Below are 25298 nucleotides of genomic sequence, written 5' to 3' on the forward strand. Positions count from 1 at the left end.
TTAATGAAAAAAGGATCAATCATAAGTTTTTTTTGGAAGGCAAAAGTATAATATTATTAAACAAAACCCCACCACAGAAGGAGAGAAGATAAATTAACCAAAGGACTCTGAAAGATTGGTAGTTGTGCTTTTTAATTGTGATTTGGGGCAACCATGTTATAAAAAGTCTATTACATGTAATCAACAGTCAATGTATGCTTGATGGAATATAAATACTATATCTTCATAAATACACATGTACATGGCATCCTTAGGACTTCATCCATGTTTTCTTTGATATTGATTTTCTTTATTGCAGAAAACAAAGAGGGGAACGAGCAACAATTTGAAGGTTGTACATTCAGGAACTAAAGAATTCAAAATAGCTAGAAATAAGAGGGATTTGTTTTTGGGATTTTCTGAGCACCAAGAGTGGCTACGCAAGAAGCTTGCACTTGAGGAGGGAAGGATATTTGCAGCTAATGAACAACTTTCTTAACTATTTGTCCTTCAGATTTTACTGTTTCTTTTTACTAATATGTAAATATAAATAGTATAAGACTATGGCTTATGGATATGGTCTTTTTTACCCCTAACAATCTTAGAAGTAAATATAGACCATGTTTTTACGCCATAGCCTTATACTATTTATATTTACATATTAGGATAAAGAAACAGTAAAATCTGAAGGACAAATAGTTAAGAAAGTTGTTCATTAGCTGCAAATATGCTTCCCTCCTCAAGTGCAAGCTTCTTGCGTAGCCGCTCTTGGTGCTCAGAAAATCCCAAAAACAAATCCCTCTTATTACTAGCTATTTTGAATTCTTTAGTTCCTGAATATACAACCTTCAAATTGTTGCTCGTTCCCCTCTTCAAAAATGAGGAGGATCTTCATAGGACTTCATCCAGTTGATGTTTATCGCCAGTTTCATCATCCACCACCCTTTTCTTCTCTACCTTCTCACGTTTGTTGTTGTTAAACCCATATTTATGCCTTCTTCCCTTCATGTCTTGTTTTATCACAACTTTAGCCGAATTTCCTATCTTCAGCACAGTTGAATCTCCTGTCTTATTCTCCAATGACACACTTTGATGGCCTGTATCTCTTTTTTTTGTATGTTCTAGTGGTTCAGCTTCAGAATGCATAGAGCAATCAGAATTTTCCAGTGATCACCAAAGGCTTCTGCATCAGCGTTGACACTCTCTACCTTCTTTAGTTTATGCTTCTGTGTTGCATTCCGTGCTTCCTCCTTATAATTCTCAGATTTATTGGAGGTCTCACTAGAAGGATCAGCACCAATCCGTGCCTGTTCCTCCTCTACCAGCTCAATATCTTTCGTTTCACCTTTGCTTTTGTAAACTACACTGTAATTTACAAAACAAAAGTTGAAAGGAAAGATATTGAGGTGGTAGACGAGAAAGAAGCACTGATTGGTGCTGATCATTCTAGTGTAACCTCCAATAAATCTGAGATTTATAACGATGAAGTACGGAATGCAGCACAGAAGCATAAACCAAAGAGGGTGGAGAGTGTCAATGCTGATGCAGAAGCCTTTGGTGATCACTGGAAAATTCTGATTGCTTTATGCATTCTAAAGTTGAAGCACTAGAACATACGAAGACAAGAGATACAGGCCATCAAAGTGTGTCATTGGAGAATAAGACAGGAGATTCAACTGTGCTGAAGATAGGAGATTCGGCTAAAGTTGTGATAAAACAAGACATGAAGGGAAGAAAGCATAAATATGGGTTTAACAACAATAAACGTGAGAAGACAGAGAAGAAAAGGGTGGTGGATGATGAAACTGGCGACAAACATAAGCTGTATGAAGTCCTAAGGATACCATGTAAAACAAAAAACCGATGCCTCACTCAGAGAAAAATGTAGTTGTCACTTACTTGCTTTGGTGACCTCTGTCTCTGCAGAAAATTACATTAGACGATGTTAATCAATTCTCCTTCATCATGATCATTTCGATTAGCATGAACGTCGTCAGCTTCTTCTTCTCCGACAACGTTACAAGTGATTTGAGCGGTCAAAGGACTAACATAGGTGTCCATGTATGAATCATCATCTTCTACATTAACACCAATTGTTTTGCCCTGCAGAACCACGCACCACCTTTCATCACAAGGGTCTTGCACGTAAAATACTTGTCTAGCTTGTTCTGCCATGATGAAAGGGTCATTGTGGTAACCAAGTTTCTTTAGGTCTACCAGCGTAAATCATATATCATCGGTGCGCACACTGGTGTTGTTGTCAACCCATTTAAATTTGAAAACACATACCGTAAATTTCACATAGTTAAGCTCCCAAATTTCATCAATGAACCCAAAGTAAGGGATGGAAGCTACACAGGGATTGGCGTCATTGATACTTGCAAAGTGTTGAGATTCATCCCTTAGGGTGACCCCGCTGTTCTGCATTGTACTTTTGTCATCTTATGCTTTTGTGTAAAATGAATACCTGTTTATGTCGTATCCTTGCCAGGTTATAACATTTCTTTTAGGCCCATCTGCTAGCTTTCTTAATGTTTATGAAGCATTCTCATCTGCAAAGATTGTATCTTTAAACCAATCACAGAAAATCTTGTTATGCTTTCTCAACACCCAATTCTTTGACATTTTCGGATTATTCTGTTTGACTAAAGCTTCATGCTAAACTATGTATGGCAAAACTTCATTACTGTTGTTCAAGACATCCAAGTGAGCTTGTAACAAATCTTATACACTTGGAGTGATCACATGCAGTCCTCTTGAACCCTTACCACCCACTCTGTCATCATGCCGAGACTCAGGAAGCCCAACAGGTTTAGCCTTCTCTAAGTATTCTGAACAAAATTCAATGGCTTCTTCTGCAATGTACCTCTCAACAATAGATGCTTATGGACGATATAGATTCTTTGTATACCCTTTTAAGATCTTCATGTATCACTTAACCGGGTACATCCACTATAGATAAACAGGACCACAACATTTGATTTCTCTGACCAGATGCACAATCAAGTGAATCATGATGTCAAAGAAAGCAGGGGGAAAATACATCTCCAACTGGCACAGTATAATTGTGGCCTCATTTTCCAACTCAACAAACATGACTGGATCAATGACTTTGCTAAATATAGCATGGAAGAAAAAGCACAGGCGAGTTATCGCTAACCTGACTTTGTTTGGAAAGATGTCTCGTATAGCCATGGCTAACAATTGTTGCATGAGCACGTGACAATCGTGAGACTTTAACCCTACAAGCTTAAGCTCCTTCAACTGCACAAGGCTCTTAATATTTGAAGAGTATCCTTGTGGAACCTTTACTCGACGAAGACACTGACAAAAACTTATCTTCTCCTTCTTGGACAAAGTATGGCAGGTTGGGGGCAAGTAAATTTTCTTCCCATCAGACCTTGGATGCAACTGTGATCGTATACCCATATCAGCTAGATCTTGACGGGTATTCAAGCCATCCTTCGTCTTGCCTTGAATGTTAAGGAGCGTCCTAATCACACTGTCACAAACATTTTTCTCCACATGCATAACATCAATACAATGTCTAATGTCAAGATCACACCAGTATGGAAGATCAAAGAAAATGGACCTCTTCTTCCATATGCAACTCTGACTTTTATCCTTCTTTTGGGTCTTCCTAAATACAGTATTCAGGTGCTGAACCTGCTGATATACCTACTCACTAGTCAACGGTATCGGTGCAATATCATGCTTTTGACTTCCATTAAAAGCTTTTTTCAGTCTTCTGTAAGGATGATTGGGTGTTAGAAAGCGGCGATGCCTACTATAGACTGTTTTTCTCCCATGTTTAAGTTGTATGTGAATTGTATTTTCATCACAGATGGGGCATGCATGATGACCCTTAACACTATAACCGCTGAGATTCCCATATGCCGAAAAGTCATTAATGGTACAAAAAAGCATTACACGCATTTCAAAGGTCTCCTTACGAAATGCATCAAAGACTGCAACCCCCTCGTCCCACAACTTTCTCAGATCTTCTACCAACGGATTTAGATAAACATCAATGTCATTTCCTGGTTGTCTTGGGCCCGATATCATCATAGACAACATCATGTATTTTCGCTTCATGCACAACCAAGGAGGCAATTGTAAATTACTAGCAGAACTGGCCATGAACTGTGTTGGGTGCTTAAGGTGCCATATGGATTCATTCCATCACTGGCTAGTCCAAGTCTAAGATTTCTTGGCTTATTCCTGAAATCCCGATACAAACCATCAATCTTCTTCCACTGGGAGCAATCAGTCGGATGACGGACCATTCCATCAGAAATCCTTCCATTTGCATGCCATGTAAGGTCTTTTGCATCGTCCTCGTTAGCAAAAAGACACTTAAACCTTGGAATGATTTGAAGATACCTCAAAACCTTTGCTGGGGGGCCCTAGTTGGAGTTTTCATTAGAACTACTTTCTTCTTCATCCTTCACTTTTACCGTGAAGTCCCACAGATAGGGCATTTGGACATTTCTTGGAATTCATGCCTGTACAATATGCAATCATTGGGCAAGCATGAATCTTCTGATACTCCATACCCATCGGACACAATATCTTTTTCGCCTTATAGTAACTTTTAGGCAATGTGTTTTCCTCTGGAAGCAGATTGTGCACTACCTCAAGCAGTGAGGTGAAACTTTTGTCACTCCACCCATACCTAGCCTTCACATTAACCAGACTTAACACACAGACAACAGGGTTAAGGAATTCTTGCACCCTGCATACAAAGGCTTCTTAGAATCACTCTGCAATCCTTCATACACAGGGGCGTGTGCTTGCTGGAAAGACTCTTGTCCAAGGTCACAAATCATGTCCTTTAACCGATCTCCCATTTCTACATCAAACAATTCAGATTGGGACCCACTCTGCATGTCTGTGACTTCACCATGCCATATCCACGTCGTGTAATTCTTCTTAATCCATCACACAATAGATGGTCCGTATGTCATCGAGTAATTGTCGTCTTCCATTCAAACAGTTGATGCAAGGACAATAATATTTTCCTTCTTCATTCGATCGACCTCTTTCTGAAGCAAACTGTAAGAACTGCTCGACGCCATCCTCATATTCTGGGCTCATGCGACTTTCATTCATCCAACTTCGATCCATCTAAGCAATTCCATGCATGAAAATCTCACTTTTTTATTTATAGGTGTGTCCCTATCCCATTTAGGAAAACTGTCTTTTATGTTAGCTTCAAACATCAGGGTTACCATTATTTACAAAATTTGACTAAATTTCGGCAGCATTTCGCATTGGTCTCCAAGTACACGACATGACATCGGTGAAATGAATTTCCCGATAATCAAGTATGCACTCGGAGAACAACTTGAAATGCATTGAACCGAAATTTAATCAAATTAATGAAAATAATAATAACCTTCACGAATGAATCTAACATAAAAATACCAGTCTCCCCAAACTGTCCAAACGGAAAATTCAAGACTAAATACAATGATTAATGCAAACTGTCCGCAAGAGTCATTGCATTCAGTCTCAAACGGGAATCTAAGGTTCACTCACCATGAACAACAATTTTTTATATAGAAATTACACTGATCACATACAACAACATACAAAAGGTCAAATTCAATTACAGATAAATATAGACATCAGCAGTTGTTTATGTAACTAATTTCAAATGCTGGGTTTCAAGGGTGCTTATGCTTTATTATTGTAGTTGGGTATATGTGTGTGAGTGTGGATCATGAGGGTCTGTGGGTATGAAATCCTCACCTTATGACTGCCTTGAGCTTCCTCTGAGGGTGTATGTGTGTGTGTATCATGAGGGTTTGTGTACTTCGACATAAGTTCAAAGTTGCTAGGCATTTGCAATGCATTTAGCTCTGAGCTCTGACAAAGTTTGTCTCTGTTGACAATGGTACTTATGATGTCATCAACGCATATCTCCACTGAGCTTCTGCATCTTTCAACGAGCTCAAATGGAGGGTTGGGGGCGGAGAAAGGGTTAAATTTTAGGAGGATAAGTGGATACATGATGAGGTTTCATTGGAAGTTAAATATCCTAGATTGTTCCTAATCTCGGAACAACAAAATCAATTAATATAGCAGATGGGAGGGTACAAAGATGGGGAGTGGGAGTGGAATCTATCTTGGAGAAGGCCATTGTTCGACAATGAGATAACAATGGCTGTCAATTTCCTAAAAGATGTTGAAAGGTCAGTTATTCAGCAAAATGGAAGAGACGCTTGGGTGTGGATGGCAGATCCAAGTGGGAGCTACTTGGTGCAATTTGCATAAAAGGTAATGAGGGGGCCTATAGTTGATGGGATCAAGGACAGGGCTTTTGAGGAGCTGTCGCAGCTGAAGATTCCAACCAAATATGTAGTATTTGCATGGAGGCTTCTTAGAGATAGACTACCCATTAGAATAAACTTACACAGGAGACAAATAGATATATTGGATAGGCACTGCCCATTTTGCAGCAGAGAGGAAGAGGAAGAAGGACATTTGTTTTTCCACTGCAATAGAATCATCCGTATTTGGTGGGAATCATTATCCTGGGTGAACAAATCTGCAGCTTTTCCAAAAGATCCAAGACAACATTTTCTACAGCATGGAGATATATTGAATGAGGGGAGAAGGGCTACTAGGTGGATGGCAGTGACCTGGACCATTTGGCAGCAACGGAATATGATAGTATTCTCCAATGAAACATTAGACAACAACAAATTGATTGGCAAAGCAGCTTTCTTGTTGTGGACTAGGCTGAGGCATTTGGAGAAGGATTTTTTGTCATTTTAACCAATGGTCTATTAATCTTAGAGAAGGGATAGTGTAATAGCTCAGAATAGAACTTTTGATTAGAAGCTTTTCATTAATATGGTCTATGGGCTAGCTGTGGTTCCTTTTTAGACTCCATTCAGTCTAATCTTGAACCACTAGCTTGGGCAACAAAAATTGTATTTCAGTACCTCTGGTACTCAATTATCTATATATATACTTATCTTTGCTGATAAAAAAAAAAACATGTATAACATATACCACTTAAGGGTACTGATTAACAAATTGAAAGATGGAAATTTATTGAAAATTATAGGAAAATGCTGATGGTGTCTATGTGTGTGTGTCTGTGTGTGGGTGTGGGTGTGTGTGTGGTTGTGTGTGTGTGTGTGTGTGTGTATGGGTATGGGTGTGGGTGTGTGTGTGTGTGTGTGTTTCTGTGTGTGTGGCTGTGTGTGTATGTGGATGTGGGTGTGTTTCTCTGTGTGTGGTTGTGTGTGTTTCTGTGTGTGTGTGTGTATGTGGGTGTGGGTGTGTGTGTCTTTCTGTGTGTGTGGCTGTGTGTGTATGTGGATGTGGGTGTGTTTCTCTGTGTGTGTTTTTGTGTGTGTGGTTGTGTGTGTCTATGTCGGTGTGCGTGTGTGGCTGTGTGTGTGTGTGGGTGGCTATCTGTGTGTGTGTGTGTGTGTCTGTGGCTGTGTGTGTGTGTGTCTGTGGCTGTGTGTGTGTCTTTGTGTGTCTGGCTCTGTGTGTGTGGGTCTGTGGTTATGTGTGTGTGTGTGTGCCTGTGTGTGTGTGTCAACAGCACAAGCTGGATTTCAAAGATAGCTTTAGGGGAGGATTACTATTGACAAATACTGAATTGATCTTAGATAAGTTAGTCAAACAAATGCAGCAATTTATCTACCAAACAAATACAACAGTATATGTGTATATAAATGCTACGACAAATGTCAAAATAGTAGTCTATCATAATACATATAAAGATAGTAGACCGTACAAACGTACCTGGAGTTGCTATAATCAAAGAGCTTCCAGAGCAATGCCAATTAGCAATAGTAAATGATAAGCCTAAAAAAAAGCATACAGAAATTATCCACAGTGTATTTAAACCCTTTTAAAGCCTATTATCTACATTTCAATTAAAATACAACATCCATAATCAACTTAAACCAGCAGAAAAAGAAAATTTCACTGCAACAATAAACAAATTCTGGCCAATAAGGCAATTTTTCCTATCATAGTCAAAATTTTACCATGTATACGGCATAAACTGATAGTTCTAATTGAATCATACTATATGGCAAAAACACTCCTTCCTTAAAGCTCGACCCCTGCAGAATGAGGGAAATCACCCTCAGCTTCAACAAGGAGATGATGTTTCAGCAATTCAAACTGCCAACTAGGATAAGGCTAGCAATCAGAGTAATGTGGAAGCAGAAAGGAGGCTAAAAAGCATTATTGAATGCAGTGCAGAGGTGTTGGAAGAGGCTCATCACTTATGGCATCTTGGAGAAAATATAGGCATGGAGGCAGCTACAACTAATTCAGATATTCTTCACAACTATTCCTCTATGGAGTGCAGAGATAGAAAAGAAGCAATGGAGGTAGATGATATTCCCTGTGTGGGGAAGCCTCTGATGATTGGTTATGTAAATGACCTGATAGTTCCCAATTTATCCTTGAAAGGAATTATTCAGATCATTGCCCCATTCTCATGAATTCTAAACATACTGATTGGGTCCCTAAGCCTTTTAGGCTCTTTGATGCTTGGCTGTCTAATAAGGATTACACTAAGGTGGTCAGGGACTGCTGGTCTGCAAATCAGCCTATGGGATGGGGGGGTTATGCATTAAAATGCAAACTTCAGAACCTCAAGCATAGGCTAAAAACTTGGAGCAGAGATAACTGTGGAGATTTGGGCAGCAAGGTGAAGCAAACACAGAAAAAGTTGAATGATCTGGAGAACTCTCTAACACCTCACCCCTCTGATCAGCAAGTCCAAGAGCTCAAGAGGACACAGGCTGACCTATGGGAGCAGTCTTTTCTTCATGAATCAATAGTGAGACAGAAGTCTAGAAGCAATTATCACCCTAGTGGGTGGGGAGGTTATGCATTCAAGCAAAAGTTGAAGTTCATTAAAGCTTGCATACGACAGTGGAGCTTATCCAACAAACTTATGAATGCTAAGAAAATTCAGGATCTAAAGAGGGAGATGAATGCTTTGGAGGCTGGTATTTCTGGCAGAATCTTGACTCAACCTGAAGTGGAGCTCAAGAAGTCTCTTCATGATCAACTTTGGCATGCAGCTAATGCCTATGAATCCATGTTGAGGCAAAAGGCTAGAGTGAAATGGTTAAAGGAAGGGGACAGAAATTCAGCTTACTTCCATAAACTGATAAATCACAGAAGAAGACAAAATGCTATACAAGGTTTGATCATTGAAGGGGTGTGGGTTCAGGACCCTAGTAGGGTTAAAAATGAGGCTCTTAATCATTTTAAAGATAGATTCTCTGAGCAGAATGTTAACAGACCAACAATAGATGGTGTGCAACTACCTTCCCTTGGCCAAAGTGAGAAAGAAGCCCCTGTGGCCAGATTTACTGAAGCAGAAGTTACCTCAGCTGTGTGGGACTGTGGTGGTGATAAAAGTCCTGGCCCGGATGGCCTTAATTTCAACTTTATCAAGCAGTTTTGGAAGATTTTGAAGCCTGACTTTATGCGGTTCTTGGATGAGTTTTATACTAATGCTTCTTTCCCAAAAGGAAGCAATGCTTCCTTCATAGCCCTTATCCCAAGCTCAAGGATCCCCAAGCTCTTAATGACTATAGGCCAATCTCTCTTATAGGTTGTGTCTATAAAGTTGTATCCAAGCTCTTGGCTAATAGATTAGCCCTTGTGTTACCTCACCTCATTGATGAAAGGCAAACAACCTTTATGAAAGGAAGGCATATTATGCATGGAGTGATGATTACTAATGAGGTTATAGCTGAAGCTAAATCAAAAAATAAACCTTGCATGTTTTTCAAGGTTGACTTCGAAAAAGCTTATGACTCGGTCTCTTGGGGATTTCTCAATTATATGATGGTGAGGATGGGATTCTGTGAAAGGTGGAGAAACTGGATCCATGGATGTCTTGCTACTGCATCAGTATCCATTTTAATCAATGGCAGTCCCACTTCGGAGTTTGTTCCCGAGAGAGGATTAAGGCAGGGAGATCCCCTTGCTCCCCTCCTATTTAACTTAGTAGCAAAAGGTCTTACAGGACTAATGAGGACAGCCATATCCAAGAACTTGTTCAGCAGCTATCAAGTGGGAAGTTTGAAGGAAGATATCAATATTCTGCAATATGCAGATAACACTCTGGTTTTTGGAACTGCACATTCGGCCAATGTTAGAGTTTTAAAGTCCATCTTGTCATGTTATGAGATGGTTTCAGGTCTCAAAATCAATTATGCTTAAAGTCAGTTTGGATGTTTGGGCAAATCTGAGGGATGGTGTAGAGATGCAACCCATTTTCTTAATTGCAGACAGATGGATATTCCTTTCTTGTATCTTGGAATTCCAGTGGGGTCTAGTCCAAAATGTTGGAGTGTTTGGCAGCCTATCATCAACAAGTTTGAGACCAAGCCAGCATCTTGGAAGCATAGATGTTTCTCCATGGGGGGCAGAATTACCATTATCAATTCTGTTTTGACAGCATTGCCTATTTACTTGCTGTCTTTCTACAGAATTCCCAAAAAAGTAGTTCAGAAAATAGTATCTATTCAAAGAAACTTCGTTTGGGGTGGTGACAATGACATATCTAAGATCCCTTGGGTCAAATGGGATACGGTTTGTCTTCCAAAAGTCAGAGGTGGATTGGGAATCAAAGATTTGAACAAGTTTAATGAGGCACTGTTAGGCAAATGGGGTTGGCAGCTGGCAAATAATCCGCACCAGCTTTGGGCAAGAACCTTAGTGTCTAAATATGGAGGATGGCATGCCTTATTATATGGTAGAGGCAGTGCAGACATCTCTCCTTGGTGGAAGGACTTAAAATCTATTTTCCAGCAGTAGCATCACAGTAGTTTGATCAATAACTTGAGGTGGAAGGTGGGTAATGGGACCAAAATAAAGTTTTGGAAAGATAAATGGAGGGCAGATGACTTAACCCTCAAAGAGAAATACCTTGTTTTATATCAGGTGAGTCAGCAACAGGACCTTACTGTCAGCTTAATGGGTCATCATGTTGATAATAGGTGGGACTGGCAGATACAATGGAGGAGAAATTTCTTCGATCATGAAATTGATATGGTGGCAGCTTTCATGGACGAGATTGATGGGGTTCAGATTCACCTTTCTAGACTGGATCATCTCACTTGGAGGGCTGATCCTAGTGGGTCCTATTCTACAAAGTCAGCATACAACCTACTCATGGAAGATGGCAGTTCTGATTATGAAGACAATGCCTCCAGGATTTTGTGGAACCTGAAAATTCCTCCAAGAGCAGCTGCCTTCTCTTGGAGAATTTTTAAAAACAGATTGCCTACTAAGGCAAACCTAAGAAGGAGGCAGGTGTTTCTACCATCGTACTCATGTCCTTTATGCGATGTAGAGTGTAACATCCTGGAAATTTCTACCCGAAATTTTTGGAAACGATGTATTTTGAATGATTATATATATAAGTATTATTCAGTGTATATGCATATATGTTCTTGGTAAGGGTAGGAATAGTGGGGGCAAGATACGCGGGTTAGACTAATTAAGGAAGAGAAATCCATAACTGGGAGGTTATGGGTTAATTCTTAATTAATTAGTTTAAAAATCATCGTTTTGCGTGCAACTTAAAATTTAACGAAACCAACCTCTGAACCACGCTCGGGGTTCTATTCTGAGCATTTTGATATATATATTGCTTGCTTTCGAAAACTGGCCCCGACGGACATAGAGAAACGCGAGGAATTGGAACCAGAGAAACAACATGCAAACCGAGGCAGGATTTTAGCGTTTCAAAGGTCAGGTTTTTCTCACTTTTTGTGGCTGAGTATGGGTCATAATCAAAAGAGAAAGTGGGCCCTTCTTGCTCCACTCAAATGGAGACATGTGGCATAGTTTATAATAAAATAATAGAAAAAGAGAAAACCCTTTTTATTTAAAACCAAAAAGCTTTTCTCTCTCCTCACTCAACCAAAGCAGAAAAAATTCAGAAGCTCTCCCTCTTCCTCACGTTGCTTTTTCCTTCTCCTCCATTCTCCATTGAAACCCCAACAAAGCTCCAACCTTTGGTGCTCATTTCTGCTCCAAATCGCGAAAGGAGGGCATTTTTGGAGTCGTGAAGTGCGTGGCTACGAGTGGGACTTCGAAATTTCAGGTTTGGGTGGACTTCTTTCTCCTTTGATTTTCGTGGGTATGGGGTTTTGGGAGATATGATGGGTAGTTTTGTTAGTTTTCTGCTTCATGATGGTTATTTGTGAAGACTCTTGTTGAAAGTTTGTTGAAATTGCCATGTTTGGATGAGTTAAACATACCCATTCTGTTTTAGGGTTTTTGTGATGATGTTTGTGATGTTTATATGCTGAAATTGCTCATGGAAAACTGTTAGAGATGAAAGGTAGAGTTAACCTAGGGTTGGAAAGTGAGAATGTGGTGTTATGAGTGGAAAAAGAGTGAGGCTTTGAGGGTTGGAAGGCTAAGTCTAAATTCTCTGGTAAATGGAGGTTAAAGTGAGTTAATACTAGCTTGAAATGTCATTTAGGACTTGGGAGAAAGCTTGGACTGTGCTAGGGAGAAAAACAAATGACCAAGTGAACAAAGAGCCATTTCTAGGGCAAATTTGGGTGTTGAGGAGTCAAATTTTGATTCGGTGGAATTTTAGGTGTAAATCCAGTTTGAGCAAGTTTAGATTGATGTTATGGACTGGTGTGAGATGAGAGTTTGCTTCAAATTTACCTCATTCTAAATTTCACTTTTCAAACCTAGAAAATCCATTAAAAATGAGGGGTTTTGGACACCTAGATTTTGTGTTGCTGTGGTTTGAAGCTTGACTTTGGTTTAGACATGATTGATACATGATTTGGGACTTGTAGGATTTGATTTGGGAAAAATTGGATGAGGGGAAGTGTGGTTTTCGAAATATGCTCTTTGTGCAGATTTTGCTGTAAAATTGTGCAGCAGAATTTTGCACAAGTGCAGAAAAATCCATGTATTTGCTGGTTGTGGAAAGAGTAATGTAAAATGAGTTCTGGATGTTTGCTAGTAGATCCCAACGGTCACAATGTAGGCTTATGTACTAGAGACTTCCAGTAAAATTTTCGAGTCGATCCAACGGTTAACGAATTGGAACGAAGGAATTGTTACTGGGGTCTTTAAGTGAGAAAAAGCTGTGATTTTGGTTGGTGTGTTGAGCAGAGTTTTCTGCCTTTGCCCTGTTTTGCTTGGCTATGATAGCTTGTGCTGTTTGAATGTTGCTTTGCTTGGATGTTGTGGAAGCTTGGGAGGATTGATGGGGACCCGGTGTTGAGAGAAACGAGGATATGGGCTACGTGGGAGTACGTGAGCTCAGATGGAGGTGGGCAACAGGGGATGGTGGGTTTATGCGCGCATTGTGGATGTGGAAAACTTGTTGTGCACCATCGCCCGACTGCCACCAAGTACCACATGTGATGGGTACCCCATAATCCTACAAGCTTGAGATGAGGAAGTGTTGAAGGGTGAAACTTCCTGCTTTTATTGTTGACCACAGAGTGGTACCTGGAGATATGTCGCGGGGGTCAGGAGACCTTGGGGACGTCAGGTGGGGTGCTATTGCCCAAAACCAAGCTTGACCAATCCCGACCCAACCCGGGCATAGTCGGTCAGTGAGAACCTGTGATGTACCTAAACAGGCGAGCTCCTGGCAGTCAACAGATAAAAGGAACAAAGACCACAAAGCAAGGGGGCTTGTGGTGGCTGGCCAGCTGTGAATTTTGTGTGATATGTGGATTATGGCCTCTGGTAATCGATTACCAAGGGTGGGTAATCGATTACAAGGCTTAAAATTGAAGACAGGAGGCTAAGATGGTCTCTGGTAATCGATTACCAAGGGGTGTAATCGATTACCAGGCTTGAAAACGAAGTCAGGAAACTAAGGGAGCCTCTAGTAATCGATTACCAGCCTGTGTAATCGATTACACAGAGGGAGGGGTCACTAGTAACCGATTACCAGGTATGTGTAATCGATTACACAGTGCATTTTTGCATATTTTATGTCCTGAGGCTGTGTTATTCAAGTTTAGCCTCTGGTAATCGATTACCAAGGCTGTGTAATCGATTACCAGAGATGGAAAGCCTTAAATACCCCTTTTAATTGCATGTAGTGGTTATGAGAAGCATTGTGTGGCGGCATAGTAGATTCTTGTGAAAGAGTATACCCCTTTCTCTTCTTTCTTGTAGATCGTGATGGCGGCGCAGCTAATCCGTGATCGAGTAGAGATGGAGTGCCTAGAGGGAGCTTGGGAGACCCTCGAAGGCAACACGAGGTGCCGATTTCGGGGCACCATTCGATTCACGGCTACTTCTTTGGTGCATCCAGATGAACCTGCACGGACGCTTCAGCGCACGGTGGAGTGGATACTACCCACGCCTACACCATATCGTCTAGTGGAGCCCGTCCAAGTGATCGAGGTAACGTCATCCGAGGAAGACCTTGAGGAGGATCTTGCGGAGCTACCTCCTGAGCCTGCTGTGGATGCTCTTGACTTTCTAGAGGGTGATGAGGATCCACTTCTTGAGGTGGATTCTCCCGAGGAAGTCATGTCGGCATCTGAGGCAGACTCTACGGAGGATGGTGGCCCGGGGGAGATGGCAATCAGCGGAGGCTCTTCATCCTAGTGGACAGCTCTTTGGATTCGTTTTGTATATTTTTGAGGGTGGGTGTATCTAGGACTGACTGTTAGGTTTACTCTTTTGTTTTTGTATGGGTAGACCTGATGTATAGGAATTTGATGATTGTATACATGTGGCTGAAGCCACCACTATGGACACCTTTGCTCTGGATGACACTATGTATTTTGTAAAACTCCCATATTTTGGACAGCTTTAAAATGATGAATGCATTTATGATCGATCTTGTTATTTGAAAAGAAAGCATTAGCAACTTTATTTGTAAAAGAGTTTATCGACCGTATTTTATTTCTTTATTTTCATGTGACGACCTAAAGTAATGGCTGGTACATTCTTCCTTTTGAAACAGCAAAATAGTTTAGAGATTTTGAGCGGTAAGAAAGAAATGACTCCGAATAGAGTTGTGAACTGGCCATTCAGGACTCTGTAGTGAGGATTTTCCTTCTAAACCTAGTTATGGTGAAAAGAGAAAGAAATGAAAAAGAAAAAGAAAAAAAAAATTTACCATGGTTTTTGTTATTTAAATTATTACTATTAAACCAGTCATTAATTTAGGGACGCCACATAGAGGAGGAAACTGTTGGTCATGTCATGTTCTCTTGCACAAGAACTAGGAGTCTTTGGTGGGAGGCTTTGAGATGGGTTGATAGAGTGGGCCCTTTCCCCACTGATCCTAAAGATCACTTCATACAATTCTCAAGCTGGAGTAGCAAAAGATATATAGACAATAGATGGGCAGTGCTTTGGATAGCTTTATCCATGACTATTTGGAAGCATAAAAATTCAATGGTTTTTAATAACCAGATTTTCAACTCCGAAAAAGTCATGGATGAAGCTTTATTCCATACATGGGCATGGTTAAAATGTATGGACAAAGACTTCCATATTCATTTTAATCAATGGTCCACTAGCTTGAGGGAGGAGTTGTCTTAGGGGGAGTTTCCTTTTGGCTTCAGCTAATGCCATAATGTAACTTTCAGATGGGTTAGGCAATTTTGCCTTGTACATTTTATCCTATCTGCAGCACAACTAGTACTGTATTACTCATAATATATAATATTGATTTTTGCTGTGCAAAAAAAAGAAGTCTAGAAGCAAGTGGATCATAGAGGGTGATGGCAACACCTCTTATTTTCACAAAATTATAAACTTTAGCAGAAGAAGAAATGCCTTGAGAGGGTTGCACATTGAGGGTAGATGAGTAGACAACCCTATTGTGGTTAAGGCTGCAATTCTCCAGCACTTCCAAGGCAGATTTGCAGAACCTTCCTTGAATAGACCCAATCTGGATGGCTTTTAATAGAGCTCTTTTTATGAAGTGGAAATGGTTGATGTTCCAGCAACAAGATCATCTATGGAGCAGAATACTCACCTCAAAGTACAGGGGTTGGAGAGGCTTGGAAGAGGGCCCTCCTAAGCAGATTTTTTCCTCTTGGTGGTCTGACTTAAGATCTATTATTATTCATCACAGCAGCATGGTTGCTGTCAATAAGCAATTTCGCTGGAAACTGGGCAGTGGTGATCAAATCCTATTTTGGGAAGACTTTTGGGTGGGAGATGGAATTACTCTTAAAGACAAATACCCAGAATTATATTAAATATCATCCCAAAAATTAAAGACAGTGGCAAGCATGGGGATCTTTGGAGAATCTGGTTGGGAGTGGAAATTCTCCTAGAGAAGATATCTATTTGACAATGAACTGGGGGGAGAAGATATCAATTCTAATGTACCATATATCTGCCCTATTCTCATGTACACAAGAAATTAAACTTAAAAACACCACCAGAACCATGAAGATGAGCTCCCTTCAATGGAAGTTCAAACCCCAACCTAACAAAAAACCATGATTCAATAATTCTAGCCCACAATAGAAGACAAATTTTAAAAAAAAAGAAAATTTTCTATGTACACTTGTTGACTCCAAGAAAAAGATCATGCCCAACAAGAAGGATCTCATACAAAGTGAAGAAAGAGGGACTTAAAAAAAAAGAGAACTTTTTTTGAACTTGGTAGATCTTTTTTGTTGTGTTTCGTGAATCATTGTACTCATGCCAGCATATGAGCATAATGACACAACGCCTCATGATGTAGAAACGAGCCCTTTGCTCTTTGACCAGTCTAGCACACTTTCTAGCAAAAGCACACTTCCTCTGAGTGGAAGAAGAAGAAGAATTCTTCATGAGAGAGGAAGAAGAAGTTTGTTGAGATACATTCAAAAAGGTCACAAAGCTGGAATCAGATTTAAATAAACTGGAGGAGAAGTCAATGCATAGACAGTTAACGAAGCAAGAAAAATTGGAGAGGAAGCAGTTACAGGAATCTCTTTGGGTTGCTGCCCAAGCCCATAAATCCTTACTTAGGCAGAAATCCAGATGAAGATGGTTAAAAGAAGGCGATTGTAACACAGGTTTTTTCCACCTATTGATGAATGCTAACCGAAATAGAAATTCTATCAGGGGGGTATTCATTGATGGTTCATGGAATGACGACCCACACAAAGTGAAGGAAGAGGTGAAATCCTTTTTCTTCCATAGGTTCCAAGAACCAATTGGTCAGCGACCCAAGATTGATGGAATCAAGTTTCAAACTGTTAATCAACAGCAGAATAACGAGCTTCTGGCACCTTTCATGGACGAAGAAATTCAGAAGGCAATTTTTAAAGCTGCAGCGAAGTTTTTTATGAAGGAAGGCAATTCACAAAAGGATTGCATGGATTTAATGGAAATCGATATGCTTACCAAAAGAAAAGGCTTGCTTGGCATCAAGGATATTGAAACATTCAACCTCGCACTACTTGGAAAATGGAAGTGGCAATTAATGCAAGAAAATGGTGAGTTGTGGACCAGAGTTCTGAAATCAAAATATGGTGGATGGAGGAACCTTGAAGAAACAGGAAACTCAGCAAAGCAATCTGTTTAGTGGAGGGATCTAAAACATGCTTTTAATCAATCACAATAGGGAATGGTTATTCAAAATAACATGAGGTGGAAGGTGGGAGGTGGAGAGAAAATTAGATTCTGGAAACACAAGTGGATTAATCAACAGGAATCACTAGCAGAAAGGTACCCCAGGCTGTTTATCATATCCTCACAGCAGAATCAAACCATTAGGTTTTAGGTTTTAAGATGGCATATAGAGTTTTAGGTTTATCATAGAATTTCCCCTAACAAATCCAGCACTATATCCCCACAATGCAAATAGTACAAGAGCAAGCAATCAATATACTTTAGCATCTCACACCCATACTCCATTTCAAGCATTATATTTTTTTCATATTTAGACATAACTTGACAACAGAGACATACCTTCGATGGCTTCCCTGGGAGGCTTAAAGCCAACCACAATGGAGGTAGGGGAGGAGTAAAAAAAGAGTATCCATTAATTTGTGTCGTTCACTCCCCCTTAATTTTTCAGTGATTGCTTATTTGAAAAAGTTAAAGATTGGATATATAAAAAATATGTTCATAATGTATTTCCAAATAATTCCAACAAAAAATCCCCTTACCTCTTATCCATCTCTCCCTCTTTAGCATCATCAAAAACAGAGTATAAGCAGAACAATACCATACTAAATAATACCGTGCATAACAAATACTATAGTAGTACCATACCATTTAGAGAATCGTTCAAACCGAATAATAGTAATTTGAAGGCAACGTAACATAAATTGAAAAGTACCAAGGTCTAAACAAATAACCAAAGCCAAGAAGTCTGAAATGCTAAGGAACATGGTAACCTAATTAAAGAGAAACAAGTCATAGGGTTGTCGTTTCTATAAAGATATATTGATGAGTAATTAAAGTTATGAAATACTGCTATAAAACATATTCTTATTGATTCTCGTATATATTAGATATAAAAAAGTATCGAACCCATCATTGCCATCCTCAACCGTCACCACCACCATTGTCAACCGCCATCACCTTCGTCAACGTCGCTACCACCACCATGACTACCATTGCAACCCCCACCATGATTGTCGTTGCCACCACCATTGTCATCAGTTGTCACTACCACTGCTGCCATGATCGTTGTCGTCGTCACTACCACAACCGCCAATGACGATGGTGGTCATGGCTGACAATAGCAATGATCATACCGACAAAGGCGGTGACAATCATGGTGATGGTGATGGGTTAACGCTAATTTAGATATTTTAGAACGTGTTTTTTAAATATTTTAATCTCAACCACCTGTGTGTGTGTGTGTGTGTGGCTTTCAAGTTTTTATTTTATTTTCAAGAGAAATTAATTTGTGGCGGCTTTTAGTCATCAAAACCTATTTAATTCTTTTAAAAATTACCAGCCACAAAATGAAACAAAATAATAATAAAATTATTGCCACATTATCATTTAATGGCTCAGATAGACAATACGGACTAAAACCTTAATGGAAAAAAATGTTCAAAAACCTTGACTGGTCAAAATTTTGTTTAAGGACTAAAACCCGAAATTTGAAAAAATTTATGGACTAAAAATTAGTTAACCCTAGTTATAAAACTCAAACCTACCCGACCAATTCGACTCTGAATCAGAGGTCTGATTGAGTAAGTTTGCCTATCAGATAACTCATGCAGTTACCCTAGTTTGACCATATGTGTCCCTATTTGACCCGAACAATCAATGGTTAAACCAGTGACCCAGTTCAATTGAACTAGAGAGCTGATTTGGTTAATCTGATTGAACCAAAATTAATTGTATTAAAAAATACAAAATTTAATGAAAATAAAAAAAGAAAATATGATGCTTTCAAAAGTTCAACAAAAAACCAAAAATTTGTTAGTGGTTCAACTTACAACCAAACAATCATAATGAATTACTAAATTTATGACATAATTAATATATTTTTTATATCTTATGTTACTTATAATGATTTAGCAGTTCAACTACTAATTCATTATTTCGATTAGTGACCCATAAATCTAGGACCTCAACCCTATCATCGATTGATCTGATTTTTATTATTTATTTAATAGAGAGAAAAAAGTGTTTTTATAATTAGTAAAATAAACTAAAAAATAGGAATAAGAATTAAGTCATCAGATTTCTAGCTATATAAAGGAGATTTTATCCATCAGAGTAGTTTTACAAAATATTTTCTACGTTCCCTGCTTATTTTCTCTTACGCTTCAAACAAAACCCTAATAGAGCAATCGGAGGAGGAACCCTAGAGGGCATTGGAAACACCACCATTGCTAATGGAGAACACTTGAATGACTACCTTGAGATAAAGGATGAGTTACTCAAACTTGGGGATTAGAATGAACATGTGTAGGGATCCCTAGAGAATCAATTTAGGGTTGTTTTATGAAATTCAATTATGTTCTTATGCTTTTAATCATGAATTAACTATGTTTGACAGACCAATTAATGTCCCAATGCAAAATTTTAATGAAATTGATGTGCTCTTGTGTTGAGTTGAACTCTAAAAAATGGAGTTTTATCTAATTGGCGTGAATTGATGAAATTAAGTAAGGAGGGGTTTAATGTAAGAGGGAGTGAGACATTCTTTTTCTTGCATGAAAAGTTTTGTTTTCCATTGCTAAAATAGATGTTTGATTGTGAGTTTGTATTGGTTCCCTTTTGATGGTATTTAGGGATTTTAATAAATTGTTTCAACTACACATTTGAATTACTGACAATCCGTGCTTCTGAGAATTTTACAAAGTGCAATGACGTTGAGTTACAAAATTTCGTGTGTAATATATATTTTTGTGGGGTGTGTGTGTGTATGTTTACGTGTGTGTAACGAATTGAATTTGGTGTTCTAGACGTTATACAATTGTTTTTCCTTTGACTTATGAACTCCTTCTGCCTTGCCTTTCATCCCATTGACTTTTACTTATTTAGTTGATTTGTTACGAAACTCTATACCTTGGCCCCTTCACGTTAATCATATAGACAGATAGAGGAATATAACCTTTGCCCTACTTATATGATAAGAAATAAAAATTCCAAGGGTTTAGTTTTTTTAAGTATCTAGCTTGTTTTGTTTATAGAATGTTCATGTCACAGAGAATAGTTTCAAAAATTAATCACTATGAGGCGCGACGAGTGAAAAATATTTTGAGAACAATTGAGGAGTCGTGGGTTTTTTATAATTGATAGATAGTGTGTGTGTTAAAATGTTTTCTAGGTTGGACTTAATCAGGAGGGAGGCCTTCATGTACTCTCCGGAGTCTAGGCCTTTGGGATAAATATACTCGGTTTGAGTGTTCCTCTAAGCCTATGTTAATCCCATATGGTTGGAGCACTATCGCAAAAATGTGTGACCATAACTGGTATGCCTATGATTTCACTTAGTAAGGAGTGACTTGACTTACCCATTGTGTGACATGTCTTATCATGTACTCCTAAGTGTCCAATAAGGTTTTTCACTTAAAATGGTACCATATTGCATGTAGACTTGAGTCTAATATATCAGTTGCATAATGCTTGTGTTTGGTTTTTCATTGAGTTGCAAATTGAGACTTGGTGTTGTTTCTGAAGTGTGTGGTCTGGAATGAGTGTGAATGTTTGTTTATGATTTTTGTGAAGTGATGATGATGTATGTATTGAGTTGAATGCTCTTAGTTCTTAATTCATAGGAATGTGATAACTCATTCCCGGTGTGTGTTTCTGTTTGGCGTTTTATATGGATATTTATTGTATTTTGTTCGAACCCAGAGACGATTGGACTTAGTTTTTCAAGTAAATACTTACTACTAGAGGTGTGTATTCCTCAATAAAGTTAAATTTTCCTTTCCAAAACAACTTTATGTTACTGTGTTATCTTTTTTTATAATCAGTGCAATTGACTTAGGAAAAATGTTCTCTAGTAAGATGACTTCAGCATCAGCTGGATTCACCTTTTGGTTATATGGATCTCTTTCTTGTAAGGTTTCTTTACTTTTCTTTTGAATTAAGTATATTTTTAATACTTGAAAATATAATTGAATTTGAGAATAAATACCTATTTTGATCCCTGAAAGTGTAAAATACTGACAAATTGATCCTTAAAAGTTGAAAATTTTGAATTTAGTCTCTACATGTACAAAAAGTGTGACTAATTGGTTCCATCGTTAACTCTCCTCCAAATCTGGTTAGTAAGGATCCGTTAAGTGAGAACGAGATAGGCTAGTAGAGTATCACATCATTGATGAAGTGATAGTATAGTCGAACACATTAATAGATCATCGCTAACGGCGGCTAGTAAAGTCGACCAAAAATGTGTCAGCGGGTAGTAAAATAAAGATGTGACTTATTTTACCGATAGTAAAAGTTATTCAAGCCATTTTATTTAGTTTGTTGCTAAATTTCATGTTTTGTTGCTCTATCTTTTCAAACCACAAGTTTAGCCTCACTATTTTTTTAATTCAGTCATCCATCTCCCACTTTAAAAAAAATTATGATTTTAGCTTCCTGATTTTTTAATTGAGAAATTTCGTCTTCACTTTTAAAAAATTCATAACTTTAATTCTTATGACCAAATTCAATCGCTGAATGACAAACGAACTAAATAATTACAAAAAATCTACTACATGTGTCAACAAAATGTACATAGTTAACTTTAGATATTGGTTATGTGAATTAAAATCGCAGATTGTTTAAAAGTGAAACGAAATGTCTTAATTTAAAAATTAGAGGACTAAAATCATGATAAAGAGATAAAAATCACATTTTAGCCTACATTTTATGTTTCCCACATAATATTTCCCATAAAAAATAAGATTCTACGGCAAGAGAAAATTATGAGGATTTAAAGGAGATGTGAACAAAGTATGAGCCACGAAAAGATAATGCAGCCAAAACCAAAGCAAACACACAATTAGCAATAGCCAATAGAACCATCCAGCAAAGTAAGGAACAACCCAAAATATCCACACAATCTGTCATGTGCATACAATAAATGGTAAGATTCTGAAAAGACTTACATAATTTAACATAAACTCATATAAGCAAACGTACGGTACCTTAATTTCCAAATGGCTACACCAAGCTTTGAATATAATCATGGGAGGACATTGGCACTTGGTTGTTGAAATGTTGAGTATAGGGGCTTCAGTATTACACAGAGCAGAGGGGCTTGAAGAAGCTCAAGAGTTACATTCAACAATTGAGTCCAAGAATTTTCAACTCCAAATTCCCTCATTAGCCAAACAACAAAATGGGTTCTCCGGTGAACATGAGAAAGACACAAGCAGCCTTTCAATACCCCAAGTTCAGGGCCACGGGGAACTTCAGAAAGACCATTCGGCATCAGCAAATATTTGAATGTCTCCTTGTTTAGATCATATGAAAAAATTACTAATTGATCGACGGTGACAGTTTCCCATTCATAATCAAAACCCAACTTGCGAATTGCGAACCAGTTAACAGTGCCACTCACAGGTTGTCCACATTTTTCTCCCAAAATGGGGAATGCCGGACAAGTTAAAACCTTTCTCCAATGAGTGTCACCTAAGCGGTGAACTCTCACCTCCCAATTTTGTGACTTAATATTCGAAAGGACTAACACCACCTTGTAAGTGGCACTCCGATCATCATAACCAAACCCACACTTCACTTGATACCACCAAAGTTTATAATTGCATGAGCGAAGACATAAGTGTGGTGAATCTTCAGACATGATCCTTGTGGCCAGGTTACAAAACCAGACCCGGTATTCACTGAATTCACCTCTAGCAACCATATTAATCAAGCAAACCAACCCATTGCAGGAACCTATAAATAAGTATCTGTTGTCTAGCTGGTGGCAACCATTGTCAACAGTTGATGATGGGTTCTCAAGTAAAATACATATAGAGCATGGGGCGATGCCTGGGAGATCCCTCATATCTTCAAACACAGTATTAATTTGACACCTTAATAGGATGTGGGTGTTTCTAGATGATCTTTGAAGGTTCAATTTGACAAAGTGTGCTTGGAAGATGAGGGAATTCCAAGTCCTCGAAATGCACCTGAAACGCATAAAAGATTTGACGGGAAGCCATGACAAAATTTCTTCTATGAGGTCCTGAGGGAGCTGGGCCATTGCCATCTTAGTTGGGTCACCCAATGTTGTTATTTCAAAACCCTAGCCAGCAAGAAGAACAATACACATACTTTTCAACAAGGACAAGTGAGGATTTTGGACAAGCATGGATAACAAAAAAATTAAACCCAAACCTAGAACACTAGAATGCAAAAAGGAAAATTAACAATAAGAAGCAAAAAAACATAAATGAACTCACGGGATCAAGATTGATGGAATGAAACCTGATGTTAATAATGGTGTGATTTCGAGAGTTTGGAGTTCAATCAAGGTTAGACTTTTCTCAAACAAAAATTCTAAGGAAAAAGCACTTTGATCACTTTATCTAGAGAAGCCAAACACTGCTTTGACGATGTCGATGACGGAAGGAAATCTGGTTCAGAGAGATTTGGGATTTGGGAAAGTAAAAGAATAAAAGAGGTACGTAGTATTTTAATTACTAACATTAGCATTCATTTGACTGCACTAAGCATTCTAACATTAGGATTGTCGTGGCAAAGGCTACGGTGGGAAACCATAACAAGTCTCCCATCGTGGAAAATTTAATATGAACCCTAGATTTTCTAAATTTTAAATTGATGGTTCAGAATTTTTTACTTTTTTTCTAATTTATTTCATTCCTTTCTCGATATACCATTCCTTCTTTTTTCTCCTCTAAAGAAGCAACAAGAAGAGCTAGCAATGAATCCAAAAACAAAATTGATCAAACCTCTAAAAAATATGGTCTAATCAAAATTACTTGCAAGCTAAAATAAACAAAAAAATCATCATATTTCAAACTCCAAAATGAAAATAGAACAAAAAACGTTAATTAATTAAACAAAATCATTATCGAATCGAGAACTAATACAATTTGTGAAATAGGCGGAAAATGAAAAAGAAAGAAGGTAAAAATGAAGAAAAAATCCTTGGCGTTCATTTAAAAGCGACTGTATCTAAAGGTGAAAAATTGGTTTCCAACAATGGTAGACTTGCCATGGTCTCTCATCATTGCCTTCACCTTTACATTACTAGCATTAGCATTCATTGCAAGGACAGGAAAAAAAATACAACTATATTCTTTCAAACAAGAAGTACATACAATGAAATTCATATATTACCTCTGATGTTGGTGGAACTTATAATTGGAAAGAAACATGGGTAGGTGCATTGACTATAATAAATTGAATTTCAGCCACATTATCTACAATAAGCCGTCAAGGTAACTTACATGAAAAAGAATATAACGAAGTTAAATAAAGGATTTAATAGAAGAATTTTGAAAATTTTAGGGACCAAATGCAATGAAGTCATTTTTGAAGGACTAAATCCAATAGACAAAAGACAATGTTTGGAGGACTAAAATCATATTTAACCTTGTAATTAGTAAGATTAAAAATAATAAACCTTTGAGATTAAAATATTAAAAATTCAAATTAAAATTTAATATATCATCAAATTGTCAGTACCATTGCTGCCATTGTAATCAATTGTCATTACCATTGCTGCCATGATCATTGTTGTCGTCACTACCGCCGTCGTTGATGATGACGATGATCATGGCGGTGGAGGTGGTGAATATAGCAACGATCATCCCAGCAAAGGTTGTGACAATCATGGTGATGGTGATGGGTTAACGCTAATTTAAATATTTTAGGACATGATTTGTTTGACAAATGGTTTAGAGATTTAATGGTTGTAT

The 25298-nt window shown here is 38.3% G+C and overlaps 2 protein-coding genes across 2 annotated transcripts; one reads left to right on the forward strand and one right to left on the reverse strand.

Moving 5' to 3' along the window:
• Nucleotides 1-6264: 6264 nt before the first annotated feature.
• On the forward strand, nt 6265-6762 carry LOC102663042 (uncharacterized). The gene has a single exon (XM_006604964.1). The coding sequence runs from the start codon at nt 6265-6267 to the stop codon at nt 6760-6762; it is 498 nt and encodes a 165-aa protein (XP_006605027.1).
• Nucleotides 6763-22594: 15832 nt separating this feature from the next.
• On the reverse strand, nt 22595-23623 carry LOC102663579 (F-box/kelch-repeat protein At3g23880). Its single transcript, XM_014771568.1, has one exon. The coding sequence runs from the start codon at nt 23621-23623 to the stop codon at nt 22595-22597; it is 1029 nt and encodes a 342-aa protein (XP_014627054.1).
• Nucleotides 23624-25298: the final 1675 nt, after the last annotated feature.

This window comes from Glycine max, chromosome 19, assembly GCF_000004515.6.
Source record: "Glycine max cultivar Williams 82 chromosome 19, Glycine_max_v4.0, whole genome shotgun sequence".
In the NCBI taxonomy this organism is placed as follows: domain Eukaryota; kingdom Viridiplantae; phylum Streptophyta; class Magnoliopsida; order Fabales; family Fabaceae; genus Glycine; species Glycine max.

Excerpts from the sequence above, each read along its gene's own strand:
- LOC102663042 (XM_006604964.1), top strand. The coding sequence starts at position 6,265 with ATGAGGGGGCCTATAGTTGATGGGATCAAGGACAGGGCTTTTGAGGAG.
- LOC102663579 (XM_014771568.1), bottom strand. The coding sequence starts at position 23,623 with ATGGCAATGGCCCAGCTCCCTCAGGACCTCATAGAAGAAATTTTGTCA.